The sequence below is a fragment of the Lactuca serriola genome, chromosome 3 (assembly GCF_051521515.1).
Source record: "Lactuca serriola cultivar US96UC23 chromosome 3, Lser_US96UC23_V15, whole genome shotgun sequence".
In the NCBI taxonomy this organism is placed as follows: Eukaryota; Viridiplantae; Streptophyta; class Magnoliopsida; order Asterales; family Asteraceae; genus Lactuca; species Lactuca serriola.
In genome coordinates, this window is record NC_136410.1 from 163,940,672 (window position 1) to 163,968,237 (window position 27,566).

The 27,566-nt window shown below is 33.2% G+C and overlaps 1 protein-coding gene across 1 annotated transcript; it reads left to right on the forward strand.

The window, feature by feature from the left end:
* The first annotated feature begins 91 nt into the window (after window positions 1-91).
* LOC145093332 (cyclin-dependent kinase C-2 C-like) lies at window positions 92-27,566 on the forward strand. The gene is made up of 8 exons (XM_079031438.1): window positions 92-1,043; window positions 23,941-24,225; window positions 24,316-24,633; window positions 24,862-25,089; window positions 25,514-25,611; window positions 26,081-26,408; window positions 26,638-26,749; window positions 27,267-27,566. The coding sequence occupies exons 1-8, from the start codon at window positions 585-587 to the stop codon at window positions 27,281-27,283; spliced, it is 1,845 nt and encodes a 614-aa protein (XP_078887564.1). The 5' UTR covers window positions 92-584; the 3' UTR covers window positions 27,284-27,566.

Here is a 27,566-nt window from a genome sequence, read left to right on the forward strand (position 1 = left end):
TATTTTTAATTATATTAAATAATTAAAAAAATTTATAGTTGATATTTACAGAATTTTATATCATTTTTCAAAGTTGTTGAGTTGTTGGCAGCCGTTCAATTATAAGCATGCAACCGCCACTGTCGTCTCTCCCATACATCTGAAGCAACCGAAACCAATCGCCATTGAAACTCAGCTTCCCCATCTCTACACCTAATGAACACGACCAATTTGGACCCACAAATGTCGCCCATTTACTTAATCTTTCACCTTCCCCGCGCTTTTCGCCATTTCCAAATTCCAAAAAACTCTGATTCACTCAATTTCAATCGGAATTGGAAGAGAGAAAGGGGGAATCAACCACCTGCAATTCCATCTTCTTTTTCCCAAAAATTGTGTCTGATTCGTTTTTTTTTTGTCTCAATTCTCTGAAAAATTTCTCCCTTCGTTTTGTGCCCTAACTTCTACCCTCCGTCGTGAAGGGGTGATCGATTTCCCCCCTTCTCGAATTTCAAACCCTTTTCTTCTGCCAAGGTTCATCTGCGTCTCCCCGAAATCTGTCGACTTTGTTTGATGGGTTTTGGGGAGTCACATTAAATCTTAAAATGGGTTGCATCAATTCAAAGCACGTTGCAAGGTCTTGTAAATCCCCAATTCGCGATCATTCATTGCTCATTCACGACGATGATGATCGTTCTTCGGCTTCTTCGTCTTCCACACACTCGTCTGATTCGTTAACATTGCAGAAGTCTAATAATCATTATAATTATAATCATGGGTTTGAGCCATTGGAGAAGATCAAAGAGGAAACAGAAGATGATAAAACCAGTGTCGGATCTGTTAGTGTTCGCGACAATATTCAGAAAAATGGTGATGAATCTTTGAATACACGTTCGTGTAGTAAGTTTTCAAAAAAATTTGGGTTGAGTAGCATTAGGTTTGGAAGATCGGCGGCAGGTGAACAGGTTGCCGCCGGTTGGCCTGCTTGGCTTAGTGCTGTTGCCGGTGATGCCATTGAAGGTTGGGTGCCATTGAAATCCGAGAACTTTGAGAAGTTGGATAAGGTAATACTGTTTTCAATTGCTTCTAATTTCAAAATATTAATTTGAATGCCTCTAATTAACCCTGCATAAACTTTAACAAATTCTTGAAATTTAAAATGTAAGATAGCATGAGATTGAAATTTGCGAAGATTTTGATTATTTAAAGAATTAAAAGATAATATATGAAATTTTGATATATTATTGAATTATTTAAAACATAAGATATAAAAAATATATAACTTTTATCGATAATCATAATATACTTTACATATTACTTAAAATTAAATTTAAAAAAAAAAATTCTGTAATTAGAATTTTTTTTAATGGCAAATCTAATATAAACATAAACTATACTTAGGAGACTTAAGCCTTGAACTCAAGAAAGGAAGGAAGACAATTGGTTCATAAGCCCTTTGGTCCATAATTAGAATACTTATTTTTGTTTTATTTTCGGTAGCAATTAATACTAAATTGACTATCAAAAACTAATAATGTGTCAACTAGATTGGGCTTATTTGGTACAAATTTTTTGAAAGTTTTTAGCTCTTTGCTTTTAATAAAAAAAATGAAAATAAGAAATGAAAAACTTTGTTCAAATAGCTTATGTGAACTTTTAGCTTTATGTTTTTATGTAATTTCACATCTTTGAAAGTTAAAAACTACCTTCGACAAACCTTTTGTACAAATAAAAGCTACAGTTGGTAGCCATCGGCTACCTACTATTTCTTCTAAACAGGTCCAAAATAAAATAATTTATTTTTTCTAAACATATATTTTGTTTAAGTATCTACATTATTAAAAAATAGTAATCACATAAGAAAGTATATATCCTAGCCTAAAAAACCAAAATTCTATTGAGAACGAATATTTGTACTTGTTGACTCTCATACGGAACAAAGATTGAAAATATTGAAAAAAAAACAATTTTTCACAACCATTGATGAAGGATTTCTCATAAAGTTCAGGATTAGTAATTTTTTTTTAGAAATTGAATAGATTCGAACTAGTACATATCCTAGGGAGGTAATTAGAAAGAGAAAGAAGATGAGTTCTTTCTTTTATTACGTAGGAGTCATATAATATGAAGTCTCATGCTCAGTTTTGAATGAGAGAAAGAAAGTGAGGAATTTCACTTTCAATTTAACTCTTCCATTCTAGTTGTTGCTTTTCTTTTCGTTACTTCGAAAGTAGTTGCTTAGTTTCAGCCACTTGAATTTTCAGTGCTCCTTTTTTATTTATCATCAAGCGAACTCTGAAAATCCTAGTTATTCTTAGCATGGTATCGTAAAACCAACATGACACATATGCGTGCATATTTGTCCATAGATCAAATCTTGTTATAATAATTGTTGGAGACTCAAACTTTTGTTTGTATCGTCTTATTTGGACTAGGTACAAAACTATTCTAATAATATCCAACCAAAATGGCCATTATGCTACCAACTAAAAATGGAATTGTCGTAGGAAATGGATTTTGAAATTTTGCTAACATTCTTTAAAATGTTACCCTTCATAGTACAATTAAACAACACCATTTTTTTTTGGGTTTTATACGAAATATTTGAAGTACAAGAAATAAATACCATTTACGTAATATTTTCGAGGTGTTGTCAACGGATAAGTCAACTCACCTAATTGGTGATTCTAGAACTGTTAAACTTACGTTACTTGCAAACAATGTTTTAAAAATCGGTTTTTTAATTGAACCGGTATGATGACCGGTTTCCGGTTCAACCGGTTCCACCGTTGGGTAAACCGGTTTCTATAATTTTTTTTTCTATTTTCCTACAAATACATTCATACATAAATCATGATTTGACGTTTACAAGTTCAAACATTAAAAATATACATAAAATTAAGTTGTAAATCAATCCAAATACATTAAAATAACACATAACTAGAAGTTTTAGTGTTTTATATCAATCCATATACGTCAAAAAGAAAATAAAGTATAATACCGAAACAAAGTATAGTTTTAGATTAATAGAGAACACATCAAAAAACGTTATAACATACACCATATGTTTTTATTTAAAGAAAAAAAATAGATTTGAAAAAAATCATCAAAGTTTATTATGCAAATGATTCTTTTCCATATGTTTTTATTCGGTTTAACCAATTCAACCGGCTTATTTTGACCGGTTCAACTGGATTTTTCTAAAAACCGGTCGGTTCAATCCGGTTCAGAAATCGACATAAAACCGGTGATAATTGAACCGCTCCCTCCTCCGATTTCCGGACCAACCTGTTCGACCGGCCGGTTCAAATCGGTTTTTAAAACATTGCTTGCAAATATACCTAGAATTATTGCTAGAAATATATATCAAAGATTGTTGGTCCATACGGGCCCCATAATAATCTAATTTTGTTCTTAATACAATATCATTTAAGTCACGTCTTTTTCTTATTGGGTAAGACTAGTTCTTATAGATCCATCCTATCGAGGAACCAACCATGATAATTTTCCATCATCTATCTTGAGCAAGAATCAAAAGAAGCAAATGAATCCTTTGTTATTTAAACACACACACACACATATATATATATATATATATATATATATATATATATATATGTGTGTGTGTGTGTTTGTTTTATTTGTTTTATGAAAATAGGATAAAAGTTTTATTGGTTTTTTACTTTTTTATGTCTAGAATTGAAACTACCAGAGTGCAAAAAATTCAATTAATACAAATAAACACTCACTACCCATCATGTAGGTTTAATAAATAGATTGATATGATCAATTGATTTATAATGAATGTGAATGTGTCTCGTGACTAAGAATAATCCAGGGACATTTCATTTTGGATCTAGGATATATCTACCTATCTAATAAATGAAACCTTTTGTACACGTGGCATCTATCAACGTCCATCTTTCAATTAATGTGAATTGACCATAATGCCCTTCAGTCTTATTTTTCAGAATATAACTCCATATTTGTTTCCTATTTACTCCATGAAAATATTTAATGCACAATGAATATATTTGGTATACAATTCTCTATATACGGAATGTGTAATCATTTGCATCAATTCCTATGCCTCATATGTGATTTCGGCAAAATAATAATAATAATAATAATAATAATAATAATAATAATAATAATAATAAAAACATCAACATCAACACCATTATACATTGCAAATACGATTAATAAGTATATTTTTACTTTAGAAAGAATTCATACATATCACAAAGTAAAGAAAAATTATAATTCATAAACAGTAATGGTAAGATTTTTCCATTTTACTTTCAAGCTTTATACCTTATTCTGGAATTCAAGTTAACAAGAGAACATAATTTAATCTCATATAAAACACATTATCGAGGTTCTTAGTTATTAGTTGAATCTTCTTGAACATATCATTTGAATCACCAATATTTGTACCCGACAGAATGTATGATTGATATTTCAATAGATAACCAGTCATATACACAAATGATGTAAATTAACTTAATTTCTTTATATCGTCCAAACATAAAGTCTTCTTAATGTTATTTTAAGTAGCTTCACCAACTATTAATGGAGAAAATACCTAAAACACAAATTTCTTAATAATAATTATAAATGTTTTATAAATTTTTTACCTGTGGTTTCCACGGGTTGTGACCTAGTATTAACAACATATAAATATGAAAGTTCAATACATATCGATTGAAGGCAAACGGGCAACAAGCTGTGCCGCTAGCCCTTTCTGGATGGCAAAACCAATTCTTTTGAAAACAACATTTGTGGATCTAGGAGATATGACATTATAATGCATGACCCGTTGGACTCTATTAAGGAGCTCCACCGCCTCTGGTGCGAGAAAACCAAATGTATCGAATGCAAAAGGAACAAACACATGTTGATTTTCTCTACATGCATTCTCGTGCTTTACCACTTTGCACGCAGCGGCTTTCAAAGCGGCATGCCCAGCTGCGAAACCTCCGCTCCCCAAACCAACGAGAGGAGAGACATCAGTAAGATCCACGCACGCATGCTTCCCTCATATTCATCCAAAGACCAAAATGACAGCCGGTCTAAGTGTGGACCTGCCATCCTGCGGGTCCGTTAAAAAGTTCACTGACGCTTCTTTCTTCACAGAAATACCAGCACGCCGACAAGCATCAAAGAGAACATCTCGAACCACATCATGTCTATACTTGAAACCAGGGAGCTCTCTACAATGAACCGCGTGTCCCCCAAAGGTATCCAAACATGCCTTGCGACAAACTGGGCATATCTCGTCAATTGGAAATATGAGAATCATGAGGCTGTAACGAAGGATAGTTCGGTACTCCACAGGAGACATATGCTAGCCAAGACCATCAATAGGGATAGTTAGCAGAAAATCATGAGCATGAGGCGCCCGCAGACACTCAAAGACTGCTTTATCTGATCCATAATTATGTACCTAAAAATACAAGATTTTGTTACCGACCAACCACGAGGAGAAGTAAATTCAATGAGTAAGTTAACTAATAAAGTTGATAAAGTAGCCATTCATTTGAAAATGGCTAATTGGAAAGCAAGATTATGCTTTTAATCCTTCAAACTAACTCATGAACTGGTCCATATATCAACCAAAATTTATACTAAAATACATCATGCATAGATTTTACCACGAATCAATTGATTCCATATAATTTTATTATTATATTACTTCCCCTTTACCATTTTATTCTTACATGTAATCATGGAGAACGGAATTTGGTTTTTAGTTATACAACTGGACATGTTGGATCATATGTCTACCTATATATCGGGATCAGATTAACCATCAAACCCGATATCTTTGATAGTGGCGTTATCCTCTCATATGGACATGTTTTATTCGAATGAATAAAATAAAATTGCCGTTCAGATTTATCACCGGCTTCGCTCTTGAAAATCGGTATGGTTTACTGCTTCGGGTTCAAATTCGTCGTGTGTTTTGTTTATTAAATAAATGTTTTAACGGACTGGTTTGGACTAGATGGTTTAATTATCATAACGAAGTGGAAGTGACTTCTCTATCGTGCCTTACTAAGCCAAAAAAATGAAATAAATATAAATGAGTCGAAGAAAGAAGAACATTCTTATGAAAATATATGTATGTGTATAAAACCAAAGTGACTCTTGTTTCAAGTATTTGATTAATGTCTTAATAAGAGGGGTCATGGAAAGAACATGTTCAAAAACATGATAAATTCTTTTTCCAAATTATGTTGTTGCATGAACCTTTCTACATGCAACAACTGTCCTAGGGAGAAGAAATTTCCTAAAACAAAATGAAAACTTGTAGCTAACCAACTTTTAGGATACAAATAATTGACTATTTTCATCTAGTAGCTATGCAACCCATGGAATTTAAGAAACAAAATGAGCATGAGTCATATTCTACAAAACGACATTCTTTCCAAGACACTATATGTTTTTAGCCGGCTCAAATTCAAGTCATTTAGTCCCTTAGGGGTTCTAAACAATGAGCACTTAGATCCCCAAAAAATAGTTTCTTTTCTAAAAATGACTTATCTAGTCGGGGAACTTATTAAATATTTACATAAAATGGTGGCCAACGGGTCACAATTTAGCTACAAGCCGTTCATCTCTAACTAAAAACGTAAATCTTTGATCTCAAGAAGTTTGTGGTCTAGTGGATCTATAAAACTCACCAGGTTAAGCAATTTTGTTGAACCATACTAAAATACAAGCAAAAAAACCAAAATGGTCAACTCCTTAACATTTAAAAAAATATATTTATAACTTCCCCGCACGGACCTACCCTAACCTAGAGTAGCTAGGTTGGGAAGTAAATATAGTTTTTATTATGAAATTATCCATTTCAAGTAAATGCATTCCTTGTGTCTAAAATATGATTAATCCAACATGGGCTATACAAGCATCTCTTAGTTTATTTACCGGATAAATTAATAATTCGGTGTTTTTAGCACACCAAGCAAAACTTGTGGCTTCTTGGTCATGACTTGTTAAAGCTAAAGTTCCATTAAAGAGTGTTTCCACTTGCTAGAACATCCTCGTTGAAATATTAAGTTTTCATGAGCTGATCTTGAGCCATTGTCGAAGCATGAATACCTTCGTTTTTTTAGAAATTACTTATTTGGTGTAGAAAGTATCAAATTCGGGATCCTTTGTCGTGCGAATTTCCCAAGAAACGAATTCATAGGCTCATAACTTTAAGGTCGGACCGACTACTCCAATATCATTCATAAATAAAACAGTTATTGGTAAATAAAGAAATATAATCAATACTTGTTTGAAAAAGCAACCCCAAAGCAATTAAAGAAATATAACCATTGATTAAGTTTGGTGAACTTGAGTTAGGTTAAAAGCATGAAATGTATTTATGTCAACAAAGTTTAGTATCACCATGAATAATGCATAGCAAAACAATACCAAAATACACCTGCAACTCCCATCACACAAAATAGGTTTAATTTATGGTTATGAAATCGATGAACCACAAAACCAGGTGCAAAGATACTAACCTAGTAGATAAATCACGAATACTTAAACAAAAAACAACAATTGGAACAAAAAAATGATTGGATTTTAAGGTCGTAATTGAATAGATCAAACAAGTTCCAACTGACATAACATGAAACCTATTAGTTTGAACACACCTTGGAGAGAAACAAAAGTTTACATACCGCCGCCTAATTTACACCAACGAGTAAATTCCCTTATCTTTAAGGACCCTACATTAATAACAAAAAATGTTTTAAACCAGTAGAAACTTAGACAGCTAAGAAATTACATCGGGTATCCCATGGAGTTACAATCCCCAACAACGAAAGAGCAAAAGGGCTAAACCAGCCTACAAAAACAAAACGGTCCCTTTGTTTTCACTTTCTACAAAAAAATCTTGACAAGCCGCTTAAAATGTGTTTGCTTGGTAAGGTGTTGTTTGTTTTTTTCATAGGCAAAATGTATGTCGTCTGCGGACCACATCTGCATACCTCAAGTCAGTAGAATAAGTGGACCAAACGTCTGCAGTTTGTAAGAAGACTGTTTGTTTTTTAACATCTGCAAACTGCTAAAATTTACTAAAATTTAAATAACCTGAGTTTTTAAAATTTAAAGAGTTTTGCAATATTGAAATTTAAATAGTTCTAGTTTTATAACTAAAAGGTACCATCAAATTCAAATTTCTTTTAAGTTCAATTCATTTAAGAGATTTAATATTGAAATTATAAGGACCCTTTGTTGTTGGTCAATATTTTTTATAAAAATCATCTTTTGAACTTAGCAGTTTATGACTACATTATAAATAGTTAACAAATCTAGATCAATTGTTATGTATTATTGTATATTGCTTTCATTTTTCATAACCAATTATTTATTTCTTTCTTTTATATGACATTATATTATGATTAATATGTCGGTCTAAATTACCTTTTACTTTAATGACAATATCATAATTAGGCTAATTTTTAAATAGTGTGTTGTAATATTTAAAAAAATGGTATGAATTAATGGATATATTTGATATTTATTGTATTTTGTAGTAGTTAAAATGATGAAATATTACAAAAAAAATGGCACTCAAACAAAAAGTATTAATGTTTGAAGAGGTTACAAAAAAAAGGCATTCGAAAAAATAGACATTCGAAGAAGGAAAAAAAAAAAAAAGGCATTCGAAAAAAAATGTGTTTTTAGGCTAGAAGATGTCTAGAAACTCTAGTTCATATATGCGTTAGGAAGGAAGAGGACGTTCAAACCTTTTTAAGTATGTGGTCTTCTAAAAAACAAATAGTTTGCAAAGACTAATGTTTATATGGTCTACACATCGTAAACAAAAGAGGCCAAAAAGATCTGCAGACAAAAAACAAACACCACCTAAGTTGCTATCACCTATTAAACTTGATTAGTAATCTCGCTAGAGTTAATACTACCGGTCATAAATAACTAACTATTTTGTATGTGTTTAAAAAGTTAATGTTGTATTTTTAATATTTATAAAGATAAGTAACTATAAATGTTGTTTAAAATAAGACTTGAGAGTGTGGTTACATTTCATCTTTCACCTTTCCCATGTCACCACAACCACAACGGCACCTCATTTTCCCTGACTTTCTCATCAATCTTCAATACCCAAGAAAACCTAAGTTTTACATGCGTAATTGATAAAAGCTTCAACTTTTTTTTTGTTGGTTAAAACCATAATTTGTCAGATGAACTTCCATTTTTAACCTATTATCTGATCATCAATCGACATCAATTGTCGTCATCAAGTTTTTTTTTCATCTGAAAAAAGAAGATTTCTGAAAACTTATGGTTTTTGCCTACAAAAAAAAATTATGGCTTTTTCCAACCAAGTGTGTAAAACTTGGGATTTTTTTGATATTTTTCATTTCTTTCGTGAAAAAGATTTATATACACAAATGGTATTCATATATCTATAAAAAAAAACTTATTTAATGTTTAAACATATAAATATCGTAATATAAGTATAAAATAAGTATTATATGTAATTCATATCTATAAAATACGTTTTTTACTTATTTTTATTTGTAAAAATGGGTTTTTATGTATAAAAAAAATGTAGTTTTATGTATTTGTGTATGTATAAAAACCGTATTATACATACAAATCTTATTTGTATACCTATATTTTAGAAAACATAAAATACATACAAAAGACGATATACATATATATATATATATATATATATATATATATATATATATATATATATATATATATATCAAATAGGATTTATACATACACAAATTCATAAAAATACATTTTTTATACATAAATACGTTTTTTACATATAAAAATAAGTAAAATACATATTTTCCACATATAAAGTACATACAATACGTATTTTATACATATTTTATGATATTTATATGTTTAAACATTAAATAAGTTTTTTTTAGTATCGATATACGAATATCATTCGCGTATGTAAATCTGTTTGACGAAAGAAACAGAAAATACCAAAAAAGTCTCAAGTTTTACACACTTGGTTAGAAAAAAAAAAACCTAATTCTTCTTTTACGTAAAACCCATAAGTTTTTTGAAAACCTTTCATTTTTTCTTTAAATAAGCATGATCAGATAGTAGGTTAAAGATGGAAGGTCATCCGAAAAGTTGTGATTTTAACCGTCAAAAAAAAAATATAGGACTTTTTCTAAATACACATGTAAAATTTGGGACTTTTATGGTATTTACCCTTAAATAAATGAGTAATAAACACAAAATTAATAAAAATAGAAGTATTTCACTAGTTCAATTTAAAAATAAAAATTACATAAAAAATAAGAAACTATAATTAAAAATAACAATAATTAATATACTACATCACTCTGAATCATCATCTAAATCGTCGCCTAAATCCTCGACGAATAAATCTGAATCGTCAAACAAATCAATGTGTCAATCATCGACCACATATTTTATGTTAGCCATGTGAATATGTTCCACCAATCAACGTGATGGATGTCTCAATCATGTACTTTGTAACATTCATAAAATTTCATAAAAATTTAAACTTTTCCAAACCAACCAAAAATCATAATTGTTTATATTATAGTTTTCAAAACATGTTTATCATCAGAGTTTTTCCCAAAATCCTAGAACATAACACGAGGAGGTGCACGATCACGCCTTCGCTTTTCCGCGATCCTCTAAGGTACCTGAAACATATTCCAAAAATGTAAGCCCAAAGCTTAGTGAGTTTCCCCCAAAGTACCAAAATCGTAGAGCATAACATGAGGAGGTGCACAATCACGTCTTCACTTTTTCGCAATTCTCTGAGGTACCTGAAACATATCCCAAAAATGTAAGTCCAAAGCTTAGTGAATTTCCCCCAAAGTACCAACATAACACAAAACTAGAATAATACAATAAACAACATGCATATAGAGTCTTCAGTCTTACTAGAACGCCCCATCGGCCTACAGTCTATCTGGTACACATAAACACATAACCAGACAGCAGACAAACAGGCAGATCTTACAGATCACTAAGTATAGCATCATGTCACACCCCCGAACCAGACGGCGGAAACGTCCGAGGGCTCGCGTGACTTTAATTGAATACCATCACAATGAATATACATGAATCATAACATAAACGTCACCATGCATCAATATATTACAACTGGGATTGTTCACATCAAGTACATTGTTTTAACATTACACATTCATAACATAAATTGTTTGAGTGCTTTTAACAACATAACATCCTAACATTACTTCATATTACTCTTCCGCTTACCTGTTACATGAGAATACAAGTTATTTTGGAAAAACGTCAACATATGAAATGTTGGTGAGTTCATAAGCAATGTTATGATAAAATGATTTGTGTGGTTTGTAAAACCCAGAAAATCCAATATTTTCTTAAAAGACTTTTGTTTATCAAAGTGTGAAGATCCATAAGTTGATACATGAATGATTTCAAAAACATGTACATATGAAGGGTATTTTGTATTATAGTTATAAAATATCGAGCGAGTAATATTGAATTCCCCGGAAAACCCGATGTTTTCCGATGTTGAAATGTATTCGTGATTACTGATTTTTGTATTGTCTTAAATAATGATTATTGGTTAATCCACATTGTATATCATCCTAATTTCGTCTACTTTGATTTCTCGTAAGCCTTAGCGAACGAAGAGAAGGGGAGCATTATGTCCCACTACTATCGTAAGTACCTTAGGCTATCGTGGATGCAAAAGACACGATGGTTCAACTCGCATTTGATTACTATGACCTTACTAGCTTTTCTAACGGGACACTATGGCCCATTAGCACATAAAAACTATTGAAAGTCCTTTTATAAAATATTGGGTCATTGAAGGCCCAATAACATATAAGCGTTATCCCTTTGGGCCCAAAGATCATGTTGGTGGGATTACAAGGCCCAACAAGCATGATTTGAAACTCATAAGCCCAAAGTTTGTTGATTTACTCATTGTAGTCATCACGTATCTATTGAATTGTTTTGATTTAACGATTGTTGTTTTGTATTGATTCGAGACCGAATCAATTCGTTTATAACGATATTTGGTGTTGAATGTGTATTCGTTTTCCATTTTGTCGGTAGTCGTGGATCTTGTATTTTGTCTTAATGAATTAATTTGTTTAAAAGTAGAATTTAACCTTTTCACTACTTTTCTTTTATAAAAATAACACTTTTAGTCCTTTGTATAAAAGAATTTCATTTTTAGTCCTTAAAACATTTTCTTGACACTTTGTATCTTAAACTTGTTGAAAAGACAGTTTTAACGCAAAATTTATTTTGTTAATAGCTTTAGCCCTTCCAAAATGGAGTTTTTCGGTTAGAACCCCATATTTCGCAACTTTTACAGTTTTGGCCCAAAATCTAAAAAGTTTACATTTTTTTATCCTTTTTGGAATTGAAAAGCATTTTTGACCTTTGAAATAGTTTTATTACACTTCTTATCGCCTATTTTGCATAAAGTTTCATTTCAGCCCCTTTAAAACTCCATTTTTCGCAATTATGGGCTTATTGGGCCAAAAAGCCCAAATTTAGCCCATTAAGCTAAAAATTTGCATTTCAAGTCCTTTGAAAATTCTAATATTCAGAAAAATGATTATAGAAACTGTTTTGACCCTTTTGACCCTCAAGAAACCGTGACTTGTCAGTTTTTAACCCAAGTTTTGTATTTTTGACAATTTAAGCCCTAAAATGGGTATTATGTTAGAAAATGTTCCTCATAACCTTATAAGCTATTTTTCTTAACTTGATTAGTATAAAATAACTTAGATTATGTTTGTTTCTTTTCTCATGTCATAGATCTCGAGTTAACACCCCTTTTGGTTACATTTTTATCACAAAAACACATAAAATCACACACATACATGCATAAAATCACACATAGCATACACATACACATAAATCTACACATTTTCTTGTATTCTCCCCCATAAAACATATGAAAACCGAAAAGAGAGGGGTATGAAGGTCACCTTGAGTTGTGTTTTCGGTTTTGAAGAGAGAAGATGAGGAAATTTCGATCTTAGTAAGCTTTATTGGAGGATCTCGAACTTAGATGCTTCTAAGGTGCAAGATCACAAATTTGATTAGATTTAGAAGAGATTTTGATGAAATAAAGTAGCTAGCTCATGGATTAGTCATCAAATTACCTTAGATGATGAATTACTTGATGAAAACTTATTGAAACACAAGCAAATTTCGAGATTTTTGGATGAAAAAGAAGGGATGAGTCTTGAGTGATTTAGAGAGAGTTTTGTGAGGTGTTTGTGTTTATTCTCTTGCTCTCGGCCGAAGGAAAAAGAGAGAGGGGAAGAGAGAAGATTGATGAGATGTTTACTTGGATGTATGGGAATTGCATGGAAAACCATTAAGTAAAAATGAGGTGACACACTAAAAGTCAACTCCTCCTTCTTTGTGGGCTTGGGCCGAGAATGGAGAGGGGAAAAGAGAAGATGATTGGGCCTTGCATGCTTAAGCCCATATCATGACTTATTAGATGATTTTTGGTCCAAAATAAATCAAGGTGTAATCTTTATGACCTATTAGGGCTAAATTAAGTTGGTTGTGACCCATTAAGGCCCAAAATAGTATGTTTCATATATATATATATATATATATATATATATATATATATATATATGGGTCAAATTAGGGCCCATAAGAGAGTTCTAGGTTCAAGATGGATAAATTGGAAGCTTATTAGTCTATTAGGCTCAATAAGGAAATCCTAGTCCAAAATGGACTTAAATCGGGATTTCAAAGGTTTCCAATTCTTTGTTGACCATTTGTAGTGTTAGAATGAAGTATTTGATGAAGTTTTGTTGTTATAGAATAAGCATCATGCATGTTTTCATGTTATTGATTCATAGTTGTTATAAGTGTTATAGTTACAAGGCACCAAAATTTCTAGTTGTGACACATCATCCTATCTACTAGTATATAGATCTAACAGATCATAACAATACTCAATCATTCATTAATCAGGATAACAATCCAAACGGGTCGGCCTTGGTGCCTTCAACCCATCAAGTACAGTGAGGAACACTCATCTCTCAAATAGTGCAGAACTAATAAGATCTGACTCCGAGTCTCAGCTCCCGACTCAAATGCAAAGGTCCATAAGAGAACCAAACTGAAGGTAAGAGCTTGCTTGCTAGAACATTGCTTCCTTCTTCCAACTTTCTTCTTATTTTGCTCCAAAATACTACACTAGCTCACAAATGAGAAGGAAGGTTGATTAGCGTTCACAAGGGCCAATATGGGGGGTTTGAAGGTTGATAAAAGATCATCCATAGGGACTTAAGGAGATTAAATAGGTGCAAAACCCTAAAATTTAGGGTTTCTCATCCAGTCGCCAACACGCCGAGTTTCCCTCACCAACACGTCGTGTTGGTCCATAAAAATACGTGGCCCAAAAGCCCTCTAACACGCTGTGGTGAGGCTTCCACGACGTCGTGTTTCAATGAAAAAACATGCTTAAAGGAAGAATTCTCATACTTGGGAATTGGGGTGTTACATACTGCCTTTCTGTTTGCCCTATATTGTGGTATACCAATAGCTACTCCTAGCAAAATTTCGTTTTTATCATAGCGACATATTGCTTTTTCCTTCATCTTCTAAAATCATATTATGTAATATGATGCATATGTACATTATGATTTGCAACCTTACGACCTCATATGATCATGTCAGGCCTTGCAATACTTGCCAACGCCTTCTAAATACACCAAATGTTCACACCATGTCCTTCCTAGCTACTTCTTGGTTCGTCTTAAACATTTTTTTTGTTGTTCAGAACATATTAACATCATGCGCCTTTCCAAAATAGATGACGTTGAATACCGACAACTAGCCAAGAAGATTGATGTCCTTATTTATTCCTACGAAATCGAATAATGAATACAATATCCAAAGATCGTGGGACACGATTGCTTTTAGATTTACCGCCGGTTCTTTATGATGACGGTGTCATGTGTTGTTACACAATACCCACACCCAATCCATGCAATCGATTACCTAGCATTCCATGGAACCCATTATAGTTGTGTATAAGGTAGAAAACCCATTATATTTTCAATGATTTATGTTATTTCTTTTTTAGAAAAACCAAAAAAAATCAATTATAACATTTACACTTTAATTACATTTTTGCAATTTAGTCATTAAGGTTATGTTTCTTGTTTTTGAGGTTTAGTTTAGTCACGTCAATAATCTTCATAAATAAAAAATTCATCATTTTAATTTATATATAATATAAATTGTCCTATTCATTTTTTTAGAACGGCGGGGATTTTATTAAAAAACTAGCAAGAAGCTAGAAAAAGAAACATTACAACAAATTTCAAGCAATAAAAAGATTATGGAGCCAAGAAGACCACCCTATCTTAGCTTTAGTACACCTATTAGAAATCCAAAAAAAAACACTTTTCAACCACATCATCAAAAATAAAAGATTTCCTAGGCACCACCATTCCAAAAATAGAATCATTCTGAAACTTCCAAACGCACCATAAAGTTGTAAATATAACCGCCTGAAAAGCCTTTATTCTACCACCTCTCAAACCAGACGACTGAGACCATATAAGAATAGAATCAATCGATAACTGAGAAGAAATCTAAACATCCCACCAAATAGCCACACGTGACCAAATATCCCTCAAATGAATGCACTCAGCAAATAAGTGATCAATAGACTCAACATTCATAGAACATATAGGGCACATAATCGAATTAAGCGTAATTCCACGAAGCGATAACCTTTCTCTAGTTGGAATACTCTACAACCGCAGCCTCCAAATGAAAAATATTTACTTTGATAGGCACCCAATTATTCCATGTAGTCTCACAACCACCCGTCCCCAACAAAGCACTATCAATAATAAATCTAGCCGACGAAACTGAAAATGAATAAGAAACATCAATAGACCAACCCAACCGATCAGGAAAGGAAGTAAGATGGAAATCACGCAACAACTCAGACAACTCTTCCCACTGGGTATGCTCAATACCACCCCTAGGTAATCTTCTGAGAGAATCAACACTCCAACCAACCATTGCTCTATCACGAAAGGAAACTCTCCGATGAATATCTAGGGCATAAATTCTAAGGAAAGACACCGCAAGAGGCTGATCACCTTTCCAAACATCATGCCAAAAAGAAGTGTTACTCCCATCTCCAACTCTAATCAGACAAAAAGACCTCAAATCCACCCCCGATCTCTAAGATGCTTTAGCATCTTAATTATCCCGCTCCAAGGATATGTCCACCCTGTTTTCAACGACAATGTAAGTCCCTAATTTGCATGTGTATCAGTCAGATCCGTTTGATGGTGCGGAATCCCAATCAAATGGATGATGTCAGATAAAAATAAAAGAGAAGAAGAAGAAGAATATGATGAATCTATGTATGAATTGATTAGAATTACGATCCGGATACAAAAGATTCACACACACAATTTCTCTCTCTGGCCGTAAACTACTTCGTGTTCATCAATCTCTACTCCTCACCCTAACACCTCTATTTATACTTGAATATGGGTCGGACACACATGGGCTGTAAATGAGTTTACGGTCGTAAGGTGTTTACGGCCGTAAACAAGATCATAAATTCACAAATATTACAGAAAAATACAATTGCCTAGAAAAGTAAAGTATAAACCATATTTTGACCCAACAATCTCCCCCTTGGTTTATAGCTTTCTTTTCTTAATGACCCAACAAGCTCCCCCTAAAAAGTAGTTGGCTCTTCTTGTCAATCTTCAATGGGAGCTTGACTTCAGCTTTAATCTTCGATTTCTTCACAGCATCAGGATGAACATATGAATCTTCAATGAATGACTTCATTTTGAGCACTTGAGGTTTTCTTCAGAATTTGGCATTGAATGCACATTGGGTGAGGAGGCTTGACATACTGATTCTTGAAAGATAACACTTTCAGCTTGAGAATCTTCAGAGAGAACATCAGAGAGAACAAATCTTTTGGATCACTTCAGCAGGTACAAAGATAGCAGCAAACTGATTGAGGAGGCTTCAATGCAATCTGTCACATAATCTTCAAGTCAGCTTGACCTTTCTTCTGGGGTTGAAGGATTGAATGTCGAAAGAATAATCTTCATTTCTTGCTCTTTCGAATGTGAATTCTTCGATGCTCACGGACGAGGCTTTGGCTCAGAAATCTTCAACACAAACTCCATGAGTCTTATCTATACCTGAAATCACTTTTCAAGACAAAACAAAACTAAAAGAAAACTTAGCACACAAATTAAAACGGAAACAAAAATATTTTTGGATTTTTTTTATTTTTCCGAACAAGAAACAAAACAGAAATAACACTATTTTTGGATTTTTATTTTTTTTTTATTTTTCTTTGTTTTTTTTCATTATTTTTAATTTTTAATTTTCCCTAATATTTAAATTAGAAGAAACTATGACAAAATTTAACAAAAATAAAATGATATCTAACTTTAAGAATGATTTGGGATCAAAGTTTTTAGACAACCTTTATCCACTTGTCGGTACCTTCCATATTCACATCTTTGTCTGGTCGATCGTCGGTATTGTTGTCCACTTAAACACAAAAAATTGTGACAAATTTAGGACATACTATTTGTTACAAGACAAGGTGAACTTAAGTTCCTAAAAATTATATCTGATCCTAATTCCTTAGATTCTATATCTTAAGGACCATTCATCTGACAACGACCAGGGATATTGTTGTCCACCTAAATTGAGCAGCGAGATCTACAGACAATCTGTATGTGTTCAATTTTTAAGTGTACTAGAACGTGTTTCCCGCTTCCTGATATGCCCCAGCCATCAAGAACTTCCAGAGTACTCCTTACACCGGGTGAGCAGACAACCATTCAGAGAGAGAAGAGATTCAAAATTCTATTGCTAACTACTTCAGAGGGGTTGAGAAGAAGAATGTTGCATATGCTGTGTACCAGGTCGGATTAGAAGTCGCGCAAAGGAGACAACATATGGCTAACAGATAAGAAGTATTTCACATATATATAGCTTGTAGAGAAATAGAGTTGCATATGTTGTGTACCAGGTCGGATTGGAGTTGCATATGTTGTGTACAGACCTAATTTATCGGAATTTACCAGTTGCCCCATCCAACCGGAATTAAGGACAGAATCCACCCATCGAGGAAAAGTTAAACCACGGTTCCAAGTACGGGTTCAATTAATGTGACGAGTAGATTCCCATATATATCTCCCTGCTCAACCTATCCGAGCGTCGTATTGTCAGGCTGAATGTATCTAACTAGGTCAAGGTTTGTCAAGTCTATAAATTTCCTAAGTTCAACTCTTCCTAGTCAAGTCCATTTTAAAAAATTTCGTGCCTACCGACGCATCAAGTCAGAGCATAGACCCTTCAACTTCGGGTACGTTACGCAGACTCAGGTTGTCTGTTATCACTTGCTAATTTCATTTCCCAAACACATCTCTTACAAGCACATTTCATAACCAATATATTTTTTTATTTTCTGATTTTCTGATGTTTGTTTCTCTCTGGCCGTAAACTACTTCGTGTTCATCAATCTCTACTCCTCACCTTAACACCTCTATTTATACTTGAATATGGGCCGGACACACATGGGCTGTAAATGAGTTTACGGTCGTAAGGTGTTTACGGCCGTAAACTAGACCATAAATTCACAAATATTACAGAAAAATACAACTGCCTAGAAAAGTAAAGTATAAACCATATTTTGACCCAACAGACAATGAGTAACAACCCCCATCAGTATCATGTAAAGCTTTCACCATCCTGACCCAAATCAAATATGGGTTATGGAAGAATCCACCACCAACGATAAAGAAGAGCTCGATTGAAAGAAAACAAACTTCCAATTCCAAGACCATCCTCTTTTTTATCAGCCAAAACTTTGTCCCAACGGACCCAATGCATACAAGTATCCTCTAAATCAGCACCCCAAAAAAAATCTAGAACGAAGGCACTCCAAAGAATTAATAACACTGGACGAAACCATAAAACTGGCCATCAGATAACTCCCAAACTTCCAAGAACTGACTTAGTCAATGTAAGACGACCTTCGATAGAAAGAGTCTTCGCTTTCCACCTAGATAATCTCGAACGGAATTTATCCTGAATAGAAGACCACGCAGAAACTCTAGCCATATTTTAACTAACCGGCACCCCTAAATGAACAAAAGGAAGTGAACCTGAAACACAACCCAAAGTAGCAGCAACAGACTCCACTTGAGCTAAAGGAACCCCTACTCCAATAAACTTGCTTTTTTGCAAGTTAATTTTTAGACCCGAAGCCACATAGAAACTCCTCAACATACGTAAAATAGTTTTGGCATTATCTGGATCCCATGTAGAAAGCAAAACCACATCATCAGCATAAAACAGATGTAAGATATGAGTGTCACTTATGGAGATTCCGCCAAAAATATTGGCTTGCTGAGCTTTTAACAACGCAACATGAAACCCCTCCATAGCCAGAATGAAAAGAAATGGCGACAATGGATCCCCTTGTCTCAAACCTCTAAAAATTTGAAACTCGTCAGTAGGAGACCCATTCACTAGGACAGAAGCTCTAGCCGTGCTTAACAGCTCCTTAATCCAACCACACCATATAGAACCGAATCCCATAATACGCATAATTTCCAAAAGATAATCCCAAGACAAAGAATCATAAGCCTTCTCAAAATCCACTTTAAAAATCATTAATGGGTTTTTGAAAGCCTTACTCCAAGCTACCACCCCATTCAATAGAAAAGGACCATCCAAAATTTGTCTACCTTTGACAAAAGCAGACTGCTCCAAACTAACCATAGATCCAATAACCTATGCCAACCTATTAGCTAAAAGCTTACCAATAATTTTGTATTGGCAACCAATTAAACTAATAGGTCTAAAATCCCTAATGACCTTTGGGTCCCGGACCTTAGGGATAACTGAGAAAAAAAAAGCATTACAACCTTTGGGAATGGAAGAATGAGAATGAAAATGTTTCACAAATGCCACCACAAGAAATAAGATACCAATAACGCTTAATAAAACCAAAAGAAAAACCGTCTGGACCAGGAGACTTATCCGACCCACAATCCCAAACTGCTCTTTTAATCTCATCATAAGAAAAAAGGGCCTGAAGAAACTGACCCTGGACCTCCGAAAGGGTATGAAAGAGAGTCAGGTCTATGGAAGGATGAGTCCCTCTCTGCTTAGAGAAGAGCGATTTGTAAACATTATAAAACTCCTTCTTAACCCTCCTTGATTCATCAATCCAAATTCCATCAACCATAACATCATTAATTGCTAACTAGCACCTTTTTCTATTTATAGAACTATGAAAAAAAAGAAGTATTTTCATCCCCCTCAATACCCCACTGAACTTTTGCCTTCTGAGCTAGGTCGACTCTGATAAGCTGATCTAAATCTGTCAACTCCTTCAAAATAGAAACTCGTTGTTCATGAAGGTTAGCACTACCATCACACGCCATAAGAATAACATCTATCGATTCGATCTTCTCTTGTAACAATTTTCTTTTACTATCCATACCAATCCTAATAGAAGAATACCAAACCCTAAGATTAGATTTAAGAACCTGGAGTTTCTTCTTAAAAATAACTCAAGGGTTAAGAGAACCATCACAATCGACAGTCGTAGACCATGAATTCTGAACCACTTCATCCAAACCTTCATGTTTGAACCAAGAATGAAAGAAACGAAATGGCTTAGGGCCATAATCAACAGAATGTTCCAGCAAAGTAATAGGCCGATGATCCGGGATTTTCTTCTCCAAGACCAAACCTGTGAGATGAGGAAAGTACACAAAAAGACCCTCAGAAACCAAAAAACGATCCAACCTACTGAATTTAGAACCCTACTTATTACTCCAAGTAAACCGAGGTCCCCCCAAAGCAATATCAAATAAATTCGCCTCCTCAATAAACTGATTAAAAAACCTAGCAGACGCCGGATTAAAATGAGACCCCAACCTTTCGGATTCATCACGCACTTCGTTAAAGTCACCTATAAAAACATATTCCCCAGAACAAGAACTCATCAACTGAATAAGTTTTTCCAAAAGATGTCTTCTACGTTCAGTCCCTTGCGGAGCATAGACTGAAACAAGCACAACATGAACTCCAGAAGAGACCCACACCCCCTCCACTGCTACAAACCAATCAGAAGAAAACACCCTTTTTTTAAAATCGATTCTGATCCCAAATGACAAGAATGCACCCCGAAGCTCCACGAAAAGGAGAATATGCATAAGAGAAGGAACTATTAGCCCAAAAAGAACGTGCCATCAAAAAATCAATAAGCTCTAACTTCGTTTCTTGTATAGCTAGGAAATTTATTTTAAATTTATGACATAACGATCTCACCCAAACCTGCTTATCAACAGACCTCATTCCTTGAATATTTAGAGACAAACAATTCATAAAATACTATTTTTTTTTATTAATTATCCCCTCCCTTTCAACAGCAGATTGAACTTGATCCAAGCAACCATCCATACTAATTCCAATTTGTTGACCTATTTCCATCGTTCTTCTTATCTCCTCCGATGTAGAATTTTCACTATTCTCTTCATTCCCTCCCAATCTATCCGAAAAAAACTAGAGGATGTGACAAGGAATCCTCCGATACTTCCACCCCCCCCACCCCCCCCCCCCCCCCCCCGCGCGCAAAAAACCAATAGAACCATTTTGTAATACCTTATTCAAAGAAGAAGTTGTAGACTGAAAAACCGGGACCTGCTCCAAACTATTCTGCTCCTTAGAAACTGGCATCGACAAGTGAGGAGGAGAAGATGCTGGTGCGACATCTGATGGGAAGGAATAATGTTGGACAGCATTTTTAAGACTGATTGTTGTTTGATTTTTGTGAATAAGCAGGTCAGCAGAGAAACAATCTGGAGAAGGGTCACAAATTTTCTCCACCGTCGGAGCTTCTGAAAAAGTATAAAATAAATTTTCTAAAACTTTATTCCCATTTTGCCCCTCCAACTCTACTTTGGAATTCCTTTGACTTTTGCTTTTACCCCAACCTTTAAAACCTGTTCACTTGATTATTAAATAAAATCTTTCCAAACATATCATACAAATTATATATATATATATATATATATATATATATATATATATATATATATATATATATATATATATATATATATATATATATATATATATAGGGAAGTGTTATATGGAAAACAAAAAAAACCCTAAAAATACATATCACATGTTGAAGATAGTGAAAACATTTGAACCTAAGTCTATACAGGGTTAGGTTATTTTGTTTCCATTATCTATTATGTGCTTGTATGATTGATTCTGAACCAATCATTTTAGTTATTTTAAGAAAGTAATTAATGCATATCACATGTTGAAGATATAATGGATATTAATTACATCTTCAGCATTTAATATGCATTAATTACTTTCTTAAAATAACTAAAATGATTGGTCCAGAATTAATCATACATGCACACAATAGATAGTAAAAAATTTGAACCTAAGTCTATATAGGGTTAGGTTATTTTGTTTCCATTATCTATTATGTGCATGTATGATTGATTCTGAACCAATCATTTTAGTTATTTTAAGAAAGTAATTAATGCATATCACATGTTGAAGATATAATGGATATGAATTACATCTTCAGCATTTAATATGCATTAATTACTTTCTTAAAATAATTAAAATGATTGGTCCAGAATTAATTATACATGCACACAATAGATAGTGAAAACATTTGAACCTAATATATATATATATATATATATATATATATATATATATATATATATATATATATATATATATATATATATATATATATATATATATATCATTCCAATCTTGAAGTTACTTGTTATTTTTGTTTAAATATTCTAAACTTGTAACTTTTGTCTTTACTCAAAAAGTACGACACTTCGGGTCACATTAGTTTCACTACGAAATCTTTACTAAATTTAAGAAATATATCTACTAGCACACATCATCATTATCTTTTTATATTTTATTTGTTTTAATATAAAATTATATAATTAAAACTATACAAATTATAATAATATAATTAAAATTCATTTAAATTTTTTTAAATATAGCATGCTAGTATAGAAAAAAAAATTACAAAACTAAAAGTAAAAGAATAAAGTAAAAACTATTATTTGTTATTGTTGCCATCATCCTTCGGTCATGTCATCGGTCCCCTTGTGGTCAGTATCTCATCCGCGTCATCGTCATGGTTCTGTTGCCAATATATGTGTTCTATCAAATTTTGATGGAGATTATTGTGCGTTTCTGCATGGGTATTTATAGGTAAAAATTGGTTTATATAAAAATTGGTTTATATATATATATATATATATATATATATATATATATATATATATATATATATATATATATATATATATATATATATATATATATATATATATATACTGGTTAAGTTCTCTCTCTCTTGCCACAGCATGTAGCCTAGGATATGCATGTTCTCAATTATGGTTAGTTGGGGCGGTGTTTATGCATAGGAGAGCATGCCGACTTGTATACCGCTCAGCCTTAGGGCATGTTCGACAAAACTAGCGGATAATGGGTAGCGGGTAGCGTTTGATTTTAGAACGTTTTCTTAATAGCTTCTCCATGTAGCTTTCGATTTTGGAACGTTTTGTTTAAACTAAAAATTAAACGTTCTTGTCGCTGAACGAAGCTTTTTCTTTTTATATGAACGTTTTCTTAAAAGCTAAAAGGCAGAAGCTCCCAAACACTGTGTGCCGAACACGCCAATAACTTCTCTTAAAAATAAAAAAATAAATAAAACTGTATGTTGTCAAATAAAAACTATAAATATTTTGACTTTTGCAAACTTTTTCCTAAATAACACCATCAACTTTCATTTATCATCAAGACCTTACTCATCTCGTTGCATCTATTCTTGTTGCATCTTCGCTACATGTGTAGATCGGACAAGGTACATACAGCAATGTCTATCGTGCTCGTGATCTTCAAAGTGGTAAAATAATGGCACTAAAGAAGGTCAAATTTGACAATTTTCAACCCGAGAGTGTCAAGTTCATGGCTCGAGAGATCAAAATTCTTCGAAAGCTTGATCATCCCAACGTCATGAAATTGGAAGGCATAATCACATCTCGCTTATCATGCAGCATATATCTCGTTTTTGAATATATGGAACACGATCTCGCCGGACTCTTATCATCTCCCGACGTCAAGTTTACTGCATCCCAGGTTCTTATTCCAATTTTCCCTATAAATTTATGGTTTTTACTTTCTTCACTTCAGTTTAGGGTTTTTTACGTGAATTTACGTTTTCTGCAGATTAAATGTTATATGATGCAGTTATTGAAAGGAATTGATCATTGCCATTCACGAGGGATAATACATCGCGACATCAAATCCTCCAATATTTTGGTCAATAATGAAGGTGTTTTGAAGATTGCAGATTTTGGTCTTGCGAATTTCTATGATTCTATGAGTAGGCAGCCAATGACAAGCCGTGTGGTGACCTTGTGGTATCGTCCTCCCGAACTTCTCTTAGGGTCAGCAAACTACGGGCCGTTTATTGATATGTGGAGCATTGGTTGTGTTTTTGGCGAACTTTTTGTTGGTAGACCAATCCTCAAGGGGAGAACCGAGGTGAGAATGATATAAAAATTAAGACAACTTTATACTGTGTTTAGCATGTATTGGATACACTAAAGTTACAATGTTTTGTCCCAAAAAAGTGAGACAATGATTATTGGTAGGACAAATTTGTCCTATTGACATCAATAGCAGTCTAGTTCAATGTATGTCAAATGCAGTATAAAACCAAATAAGACCTTTTTTTTTAACAATATAGTTGTTTGTTTTATGAATTGTAAGGTTGAACAATTGCACAAGATATTTAAGATATGTGGGACTCCTCCCGATGAGTATTGGACAAAAACCCGTCATCCTCTTGCAGCAATGTTTAAACCTCAATTCACTTATGAAAGCAGTCTACGCGAAAGGTGTAAAGAACTCCCAAGAACCGTAGTCGACCTTATCGATCAACTTCTTTGTGTAGAACCCGAGAAACGTGTCACTGCCAACTCCGCCCTCCAAGTCGAGGTAAGGCTTGCTGTATACCATTTTTGATTTTGAATTTACATGATGCAAGGGCAAAATGGTAATTTTATGTGGAGTTAATGTGCTTTTTGTAAACCATGATTGTCTTAGACAGTTAGGCCTCAGTTTGTTTTTCTACAAAAATACTTTTTGAGCACTTTTCCCTTCTAGCGGGTAGACGTTTCGCAAGTGCACGTCTTCTTCTGCAAACTTGGAAAAAGACAAAAGACATTTAACCACTTCCAAAACAAACATCACCTTAGACGACACATGTTATGAAACGTTGAAATTGGACCAAAAAGAAATAAAAAAAAACAATTATGGACCATATATATGGACTAAATTGTAGTTTAATAATTTTCATTTGTTGTATTCGTTGCTCATTAGATATATTTTAATCGAGTTTCTTGGTGCTCTTCTTGTTTAGTATTTCTATACCAAACCTTACGCGTGTGATCCTGCAAGCATGCCTAAGTATCCACCTAACAAAGAAATGGATGCAAAATCCCGTGAGACAACACAAAGGTTAGTTCCCTTTGTGTCGCTTGTGTACAAACCCGATAAAATATTTTCTTTCTCGTTATTAATAGGGTTAGGTGCAAGAAATAGCAACATATTTTCATTGATTTGTTTATCATAACAATTATAGTAATGTCATCCAAATGCAAAGCAATTTTCATTGTTATAATTGGTTAGATTTGTAAAATATAATGTTTTCACGCATAAAAAAAATGAAAGTACAATGCTATAACTGGATAGATGTTTTAAAGTAAAATGCGCTAATAAGAAAAAAAAAATGAAAGGTGAATGGTATAATTGGGTAGAGTTTTCTAAGTACCATGTGTTTATAAGAAAAAAAAACAAAGTTGAAACTACAATGTTGTAATATAAAGAAATGAAAATAGGGTGCTATAATAGACAAATAAACGAAAGTACATTGTTATTTCTTGCATTAAGTCATTATTAACGTGACTTGAACAACCATCGGTTTCAGAAGAAAGTTGGCTGGGAGGGTTAGATCTTCGGGGGGTTCAAGAAACCATAGAAAAGTCCACGCAGGCGTTCCCGAGGGTCCATATCACATGAGATCACGAGAATCCGTTCGTCCAAACGCATCATACAACACCTTGTCGGAAGCATCACAAATGACCGAAACTTTACAAGACGATAGTATTTGTACACACTCGGCTCAATCTACCTCATCGGATGGTAGCTTTATGTATGCAACAAAAAGGAGAAATCTTGAAAAAAGGCATTCTATGCAAAGAATAGATTCTTTATACTCTAGTGAAGTATACAAGCCCGAGGAGTTATTATCATCGGTGAGTCATCTTTCGAAAATTTGGCATTATGTTTCCAATTGTTTTCTACAAAAAAAAAAGTTATTTTTTCAGCAACCTCTAAGCTGGCTCATACTGCCCTAGAAACATCATGTGAGAGGTAAAACTCTCACAATGCAGTTGTTGAGACTCGAACATGTTTATAGGATTTAAAGTTGTTAGTTCACATGGGTATCGGATTTTGATCGCTAATTTTCTTTAAATATGATAGGAACGTAAAGAACAAGAAAGGTTTAGACACATGGGACCGATGCTAATTCAATCGCGTAAGCAAAATGAATATTACAGTCGTGATGGTGTTCGTAGATCGCGGTTTTCTAAAGGTGCAAAAATATTGGGTATTTTATTTTATTTTTATCTTTAAGCAAAAACGGATCACAAGGTTGATTCTAAAAAATAAAAAATAAAGAATAAAGATATTTTCATCATTTTAGCAAAACATGCGAGAGCCTTTCTATGAAACATAATCAAACTACTATATCCTACTTTTTTATATAAATATAACCATTTGAATGTAACAAACATATCATTTTTTTTATTTATCCAAACAGCTACATAAAATTGTAAGTTAAAACACGTATGCTCTTGATTTGGTGAAATGACGTAAATGTATTGTGCTTTTTTATGATTTAGTCCTTGAACTAAATAAGATAAACAAATATATTAGCAAAATAATAATTAATTTTTTAAGGAAAAATCATATTATAAGTTATGAGTATTTTAGTACAATTTGAATGATTTTGAACCCATACTAAGATTTTAAATTATATCTTATTTAATAATGATATTTGTTTTTTATGTAGAAATTAATTATCTTTTACCCTTTTGAGTGATATATAGATTCAGACTTTTATTAATGGAAGCGTGATGCCGTTTAGATAAAGATTGTACCTTGTGCTTGAATGATTGTAAGAGAGGAGGGTAAGACAGGAAGGCAGAGGAGAAGGGTAGAAGAGACATTTCGAATTGAAGGCAACATGGGATTGAATAGATGGAACGATGCTCCATATCTAATTATCTATGGAGTTCAATTTTGTTTGAATCTCAAACTATACCCCTTTCTTTCAATCCCTAAATGTGGGTGTTTGTATATTCTTTACCATTTCTATATCGAAAGAAAATTAAAAGAAAATTTTCCAT